Here is an 8,411-nt window from a genome sequence, read left to right on the forward strand (position 1 = left end):
TCAGGGACTCATAATTAAACACTTTAAGAACGGGGTGTTACAAAAATAGCCTAAAATGCACCTTACATTCTCTAAGGTTCAAGCAACATGTCCTTCTCACTTTCTTCCTCAATGTTGTTGGATGCCACCGCTTTACAGTTACGTAATTTCGGTATGCCTCCCACTCTTAATGGTTTGAACCCCATCATTTCCATGTGTAATTATACCTTGTCTTCGAGTTACCCTCGTTAGGCTTCGAGCTCTGGTAATAGATGTCGTATTTGCTGGTGATCTATTGAGAGTTATGCAAAAGCTGCTGCGTTTGAACCCTTGATTTGTAACCCCCTATCATGTGTCATTTATCCACTATATTATCCCTCTAGTGTTTAAGCAAACTAGCCCCAAAGGCACCTTACATTCTCTAAGGTTCAAGCAAGATTTCCTTCTCACTTTCTTCCTCAATGTCGCCGGATGTCATCGCTTTACAGTTACGCAATTTTGGTATGCCTCCCACTCTTAATGTTATGAACCCCATCATTTCCATGTGTAATTAAACCTCATCTTCGAGTTCCCCTTGTTAGGCTTTGAGCTCTAGTAGTAGATGTCTGGTAATAGATGTCGTATTTGCTTATGATCCATTAAGAATGCTACAACTGCTCTTGATAGAGCATGGGTTGTTCTTAAGGAAAGTCGTAGTGTGTCTCGTTTGTCTTGGTTTCGTACCTCTTCTACCTCATCCGATAAGGGGGTTTTGATTTTTTCCATGAATAGTGAAGATTCTGGTGATAGTGGCAATGAGGCTGAGAAAGGGTTGTCGGCTTCGAAGGTGTAACCCACGAGATTAAACAGGAAGCATAGAAGTTCTTTGGGTGGTAGTTGTAATCCTCCTCCACTACTCCTGGAAATCTAGATTTGTTGAGAATTTCAGGCATGGGACCGAGGAACTTGAGGAAGCTCGTTTAGAATGGCATTTCTGGTGTTACTGAGCTCGAGACGGAGGGTAGAGGAGGTAAGATGTGAGTGAAAAGTCAGGAGTGAAAATAGAAAAATGCCAACATGGATTCTTTCATTTTTATAAAATAAAAACAAATCCACATGGATTATATGTAACATGTACCGGAACTAAATGAAAAAAAAAACTTATTATCTTTTTTAACAGGTTATTTATTAGTTTAAGGACTTAAAAAACACAGAAAAAAAAAATTCAATGACCATTTAAAACCAAAAACGATAAGTTCGTTGTGTCTTTATGACAATAACCCTCTCTATTTTGCTTCAAATACGGTGGACTCACTTTAGATGTATTAAGTACATACTCCACACTTTGTAGCCCAAACATTGAAGTCCAAGTTTAAATACACCGGTTGAATTGAGTTTTTTTTTTTTTTTTTTTTTTTTTTTTTTTTTTTTTTTTTTTTTGTAAAACTCTTTGGTTCGTTCCGATTCATAAACAGACATAAAACCGATGCTAATTTAACCGTTAAGTTCATTGGTTCTCAGTCCTAACTAGTTGGATTTTAAAACATTATATGATATAATATATAAATTTGGAACAGGGATAATAACTTAAAAGGGTAATATATTTTTTGATTTGTACACATTTAGTCACTGATTTTCTTTTTCGTCTACATTTACCCCTTCAACTTGTTAAACTATATACATTTAGTCCTTATGACCGTCTACTCTAGGTTAGCCGGTAAAAATGACTTAATAGGATAATATATTTTTCACTTTGTACACATTTAGTCCTTAATATTTTTGTACACATTTAGTCCTTAATATTTTTTTGTTGTAAAATAAATTATTTTTGTTTTTATACTCATTCAGTACTTATGAATAACTTAAAAGCGAAATTGATATCATTTTTTTTTTTTTTTTAAACTCTTCAAAAATAAATATAAAACAGTTGCTAATTGAACTGTGTCAAATTATGATATTTCACCCTTTATATATAAATTTGGAATAATGACTTCGTTCGATCACCCCTATTTTAATACTAGAAAGCAAAATATCAATTTCGCTCGATCTCCATTCTCCAAAATATCCATTTCCATCACTGCAACAGAATTTGTTCAAAAAGAAACACGTACTCGCCACTTCTTTCATCTCAACGTGACACATCTTGAAGCTAACATCACGTCGACATGGGTTTGCCCCCCTGCTTCCTCATCATCAATATCCAAATCTCTGGCAATTTAGTAATAATGACTTCTAGGTCAACTGACGCAGGCCATACCCTTTTATAGTTCTACTAATTCACTACCATTAACAAGTGTTCATCAATCATTTCTTTTGTTGCTCCAAAAACCTCTCTCTCGAGTCTCGATCCCCCTCTTCTTCCCGATATCCCACTCATTATTGCATAATTTTAACCATTTATTTGATTCAACGCCATTCATATATGCATTGTTTGCATAATTCTTCGATTTGTGTCTGATGGGTAATTGGCAATTTTCTTCGTGGAGTTTGAGATCCCTTTTCAATTCTAGGAATTCCGCAGAAACCTCTCAGGTGAGTTTGTTAAGGGTTTTTTCTCTTCTTGTCTACGTGTGAAGAAATGGATTTCTTACCTGATTTCTCCTTCTGGAGTACAATTAGACTTAAGGTTCTTCATAATCTTGTGATTTTAGTTGTAATTAATTACTTACATTGATTATAAGCCTGGATCCTTAGCTTACATATGCGTACTTTACGAGCTGAAATTTGCAGATTACAGTAGTGGAATCAAGTAGAAATAGTTCAAAATCTAAGCTCCATCTTCAAGCTTGTATAACTTCACTTAGCTTTAATGCTTGAATATTTTGATCTTTATGAAGTTAAAGACAATAAATTTTTCCCTCTGAACTACTGAATCACGTGGTTACTTCTTTCTGTTGCTCTAGTAAGAATCATATCTCACTAGTTAAGTGGAAATGTGATAATTATTACTTCATAATTAGTCATATTGATACTCATATTCCCAAATTGATGCTCAAACATTCAATTCAATCTATATCGTTTTTTATTTATAGCCAAATTTTCCAAATCCAATTCAATAATGGCATCATTTCCCACTTCCAAGACTGATTTTTTAAAGTTCTACAGAATGCATCAAGCAAGAAGCAAGACATTTCAACCGAAACAAATCCGTTTTATCATCTTTATTCTCCTTTAGTAAATGACAAGAAGGCTGAGGTACCACTTACCAAAACTATTATATAATACATTCTCTTGATTTTATTCCTAACTTCTTTTTGGGCCTATTTTATAGAGTAGAATGAGAAATGGACAGCTTGGAACTCATACCATGAGATCTCATGGATTTATGGTTGCAAAAACTCACATGCATGATTGGTTGATTCTCATACTACTTGCAATTCTAATGATTGTTTTAAATTGTATCCATCCGTTTTATCGTTATGTTGGAAAAGATATGATGACCGATCTTAAGTACCCGTTGCAGGATAACACTGTTCCAATTTGGTCTGTTCCCGTAAGTAATCTTTTCATTGTTTAAATCGGTGTTTGGATGTGCATTTTCAAATGATTATTGTGAGGTTTGATTCTAAACAGTGTGGAAGTTTCAGTTCCAATGTGGATTGAGATTCTTGTGGGGCTCTAGGCTCTTATGTCAGCCAGCTAGTGGGCCACTGTGTACCTGATTTACATTTACAGATACTCCCAGGAGACAGTGTAAACCAAGTATTCAAAATTATAATCTTATTTCGTTATTGTTGATTAGGTATATGCAATATTGTTTCCATTGGCTATCTTTTTGGCTTTCTATTTTCGTAGAAGAGATGTCTACGATCTTCATCATGCCACATTAGGTGACCAAAGGCTATTATTATTATTTTTTATTTTTTTAAAATGATGTCTAAAAGATATTTGAGAAAATGATGACATATTTGGGAATACATGAAAAGTAAAATTTGTAAAAAGTTTGGACAAAAAAGGAAAAAGGGAAAACCCTATTTTCCTTTCTTCTTCAATTGAAACATTCTATCTACTTTAAGTAAAAAAAAGTAACACTATAGCTTACCAGATTAAATTAAATCATGTATACTGTATACACAGGGATTTTATTCTCAGTATTGATAACCGGCGTTATAACGGATGCTATAAAAGACGCAGTTGGCCGACCTCGCCCCGACTTTTTCTGGCGATGTTTTCCAGACGGAAAAGATGTACGTTTTTTTATAGTAAATTACACGAATGGTCCTTATGGTTCGGGGTAATTTGCACGTTTGGTCCCTAACTTATTTTTTTAACTTGGAAGGTCCCTATAGTTTGTTTTTGTTGCACGCTTGGTCCCTATCTTACCCAAAAAGACTATTTTGCCCTTGATTTTTTTAGATAAGACAAGGACCCAGCGCGCAACAAAAACAAACTATAGGGACCTTCCAAGTTAAAAAAAAAAAAAAATAAGGACCAAACGTGCAAATTACCCCAAACCATAGGGACCATTCAGTGTAATTTACCTTTTTTAAAAAAATATATAAATTTAAATTTCCGTTACTAAAGTACAATGATTATTTTCAGTTTTATGATCAATTAGGAAACGTAATATGTCATGGCGATAGCAAAGTTGTAAGAGAAGGCCACAAGAGTTTCCCAAGTGGACATACTTCATGTGAGAGCACCAAATGTCCCTCAATTTATGTAAAACAAAATCCGTATGTTTTAATTCTAGTCAATAAAAATCCTAATAAATTATAATTTTATTACAGGGTCTTTCTCGGGTCTTGGATTTTTGTCGCTATATTTATGTGGAAAAGTACGAGTGTTTGATCGAAAAGGACACATTGCAAAACTATGTGTGGTTTTTTTGCCTTTACTTGTTGCATCACTTGTTGGGATTTCTCGTGTGGATGATTATTGGCATCATTGGCAAGACGTATTTGCCGGAGGTCTTATAGGTAAATTCACACCTCTTGATCAAACAATCATTTGTTATTCAACGTTATATCCAAAGCGTAAGGGTAAAATAGTCATTTACTCATTGCAGGTATGACCGTGGCCACATTTTGCTACTTGCAATTTTTCGCACCACCGTATCATGCCGAAGGTATCGTTAAATGTGTGTGTGTGTGTTTTTCTTTTATAACTTTTTATATGTTTCAAACGATTTCAAAAGTTACCAATTCTGTCTCATAAATTTGTAATAAAATGAAACGTGATTGGAAATGAAGGTTGGGGACCTTATGCATTTTTTCGGGCTTTAGAGGAGTCTAGACCTACGATTGTTGAAACAAACATGCTTTCTGAAGAAATTGAAGAATTGGATAATAATCCCGATTTGGGGTTGAATGATCTTGAAATTGGCATTAGGTAGTTTGATAGATTTTTCAATGTTTAGAAGTTTAGATTTTTCTTTCATTTTTTTGCTACAAATTGGTATAGTTATGATTGTTTGTATTGATTTCCACAAGATTTGTTTGGTTTGCAAAGAAATAAGGAGCGTTGATTAATGGGTAAATAGTTAATTGTACAACGATGTACATATATATGATCAAGCTATTTAATCTAATGTCAAGTTTAGTTTGTTTGAGTGGACTAAAATAATTGGAAGAAATTCAATATTTTTAGTTTGAGTTTTTATGATACAAGGTAAAGAGAAAGGTGATTTATTTAACATTTACATGGTAAAGGATATTCAAGATACTATAGGATGCAATTCTTCCGGGAGACATTGACAAATCATTTTTTTTGTAGAGATAATTGAGAAACATGTTAAAAAGATAGAATATTTGTTATACTCAATTGATATATCTTTAATGAGTTATTAAATAACATATGTTTAATGTAAGATATCAATGCGATACTTATTTTATCTTTCTAATCAATTCAATTATTTAATCTAAATATATAAAAATACTATGTATTTAGTTTAGGTAGGGTGGTCCAAACATATTTTAGGTCTGGAACGAAAATAAAAAAAAAGCCCCTAAAAGACTACCAAAAACATAAAATGAGGAAAGAATACATATGGCAGAACAAAAGAAACAGTTTTATTATGGATAATGAAGAAATGTTTTAGGGAACATTCGATATACTTTAAAAGCAACCAAGTTTTATGTCTTCACCAAGAACAACAACTTAGTTTGGGTGTAACACCAAAAATAGATGGCATGTATTCTACTTACATGGGCTTTAGTTACGAGGGTATTTTCGTCCAAAATGACCAATTTAATTTTTGAATATTAGGGGTCTAACAAGCAAACACGCCTTTTCACTTTTTTTTTAAAGTGGTCACACTTTTTCACTTATGCACAAACAAATACAAAATTTAATTTACTTAAATAATTCATTAAATATTATTATATAAGACTAGTTGAGTAAAGTTGTATATACAACTAAATAAAACAAGTTGCTACTTCTAACTTTGTAAAGATTATGGATTTTAACATCTATGAAGTCAAGTTCAACTATCAAGCAAACTTTGCTAGAATTGGGATATAGTTAGTAGTTTTTTGAAGACATGAATAATCTTAGTTTAGCTCACCAAAAATCTTTTTAAATTAAAAGTATTGTATGAAAAATACAATGTAAACATGATATGAATACGATCCATCACAAAATCAATCTGCTCTCTGATTCATAAAGAAAACCTGAATATTTTCATCAATGATTCGTATCTCCCTAGATTTCTTCTAGACCTACAATAAACTTGGTGCCACTGTGGGTTGTAGCTCTTGAGAGTTCACTGAAATAAGATTTGAAGTCTTACCCTTGCCCACCCTCAAAGGGGTCCTGAGCGGTAGTTCAGCTTGCCCACCCTATAGGGTTGGCCCTGAGTTTAGGTAGTCTATATCAACAAGATGAGCAAGCACTTGTTATGTGGTTAATAAACGCACAATTAAAAATAAATTAAACCAAATAATTCTCATGGCTTTAGCAAGTCAATAATTCCTTTTTAAAAAACATATTTATGAAAATCAATGGTTTTTTAAAAAGTAAAATAAAATAGTAAATTTTCAGATAAAATAGTGAAAAATTGAAAACACAAATACTTTTCTATATACTTTTTTCTTACATATACATGTTACCTTTATATATTTTGTTCGTAAAACATGTTGCTCTTATCTAAAAGGAAAAAAAAAAAAAGAAAAAAAAAACCAACGAAAAACCAAGGGGCCCAAAAACCAAAAACCAGTACAATTTAGCAATAGTGTTTTTGTAAATAGACTAAACATCAAGGTTATTTTCGTAAATTAGCATGAAACCCTAGTTACCTCTCGTTTTTATAAGTTATAACTATTCGGTTCAATCTGTTTCGTCGGCCAAGAACCCTAGACGCTCAAAATGAAGTACAACCCACGAGTCACCAGCTCCCGCCGCAAGTGCCGGAAGGCGCACTTCTCCGCCCCATCCAGCGTCCGCCGCGTGCTGATGAGTGCGCCGCTATCCACCGAACTACGAACCAAGCACAACGTCCGGTCAGTTCCCGTCAGGAAAGACGACGAGGTGCAGGTGGTGCGTGGAACTTACAAAGGCCGTGAAGGTAAGGTGGTTCAGGTCTACCGGCGAAAGTGGGTCATCCATATTGAGAGGATCACCCGTGAGAAAGTTAACGGGCAAACAGTGAACGTCGGAATCAATCCTTCAAAGGTCGTCGTCACCAAGTTGAAGCTTGATAAGGATCGGAAGTCGCTACTTGACCGGAAAGCCAAGGGGCGCGCCGCCGATAAGTCGAAGGGAAAGTTCACAGTCGATGACGTTGCTGCCGGTGCTTCTCTTCAAGAGATCGATTAGGGTTTGCAACATTTCAATTATCTTATTAAATGCTTCTTCAAATTTTGTTTTTTTTTTCCTATAATGATAAGGATTTTGGGGGATTACACTTATGGGTTTTATGAATTTGATCTGTTTAATGCACTTATCCATACTTGATTTACTTAATCTAGTAATTGGTTAATTTGATTTGAAGCAATTATAGTGTGCTCTATTGTTCCTGATTATGATTGAGGTCGAATGTTCGAATAATTTTAACATTTCAGAATGTAAGAATGTTCTTATTGAGCTCAAATGGTATCAAAAGTGATTACAGATGAAAGACAACTGGCCTAATTATGCTTCCATAGAAGCATTAGGAACAGAGATATTCATGAATGCTTTCTTATTGAGCTCAAATGTTCTTATTGAGCTCAAATTGGTTGAAGGTTATCAATTCTAGATACCTCCATTCCTTTGTGAATGCCTTCAATTAGTTTTTGATAGTTTTTGTTATATGTTTTTATTAATTTTATATACTTTAAAAACTTACAACTATTTTTTGTCAGATACTTCTACATAAAAGAAAATTAGCTTCTAGTTCTTAGTTTGAAAAAAATGTAAGCTTAGCTTGTTTTGCCTAAATTTAAGTATAATAGACAAAATGTTTTCTTGATCCATTCTCTTCTGCATCCGTAAGAAATTAAATTTTTTTTAATTCAAAATGTGATGAAACTATT

General features: G+C 33.6%; 1 protein-coding gene and 1 pseudogene across 2 annotated transcripts; both read left to right on the top strand.

The window, feature by feature from the left end:
- Positions 1–1,977: 1,977 nt before the first annotated feature.
- On the top strand, positions 1,978–5,452 carry LOC145043759 (putative lipid phosphate phosphatase 3, chloroplastic). 2 transcript variants are annotated; one of them, XM_078992510.1, is made up of 9 exons: positions 1,978–2,490; positions 3,064–3,153; positions 3,230–3,451; positions 3,701–3,788; positions 4,036–4,145; positions 4,501–4,591; positions 4,689–4,877; positions 4,967–5,026; positions 5,151–5,452. In XM_078992510.1, the coding sequence occupies exons 1-9, from the start codon at positions 2,416–2,418 to the stop codon at positions 5,291–5,293; spliced, it is 1,068 nt and encodes a 355-aa protein (XP_078848636.1). In that variant the 5' UTR covers positions 1,978–2,415; the 3' UTR covers positions 5,294–5,452. The 2 variants fall into 2 exon arrangements, with proteins under 2 accessions (XP_078848636.1, XP_078848637.1); XM_078992511.1 differs by having other exon boundaries at positions 3,235–3,451.
- A 1,758-nt stretch (positions 5,453–7,210) lies between these two features.
- LOC145043760 (large ribosomal subunit protein uL24z pseudogene) lies at positions 7,211–7,891 on the top strand (annotated as a pseudogene).
- The last annotated feature ends 520 nt before the right edge of the window (positions 7,892–8,411 follow it).

Source organism: Lactuca saligna, chromosome 4, assembly GCF_052625555.1.
Source record: "Lactuca saligna cultivar CGN05327 chromosome 4, ASM5262555v1, whole genome shotgun sequence".
Classification (NCBI taxonomy): domain Eukaryota; kingdom Viridiplantae; phylum Streptophyta; class Magnoliopsida; order Asterales; family Asteraceae; genus Lactuca; species Lactuca saligna.

What these genes read in the sequence shown, in the direction of transcription:
- LOC145043759 (XM_078992510.1), top strand. Translation starts at nt 2,416, where the DNA reads ATGGGTAATTGGCAATTTTCTTCGTGGAGTTTGAGATCCCTTTTCAAT. An exon ending in TAAATGACAAGAAGGCTGAG is followed by an intron (nt 3,154 to 3,229) that starts GTACCACTTACC and finishes CCTATTTTATAG; the next exon opens with AGTAGAATGAGAAATGGACA. An exon ending in GTTTTCCAGACGGAAAAGAT is followed by an intron (nt 4,146 to 4,500) that starts GTACGTTTTTTT and finishes GATTATTTTCAG; the next exon opens with TTTTATGATCAATTAGGAAA.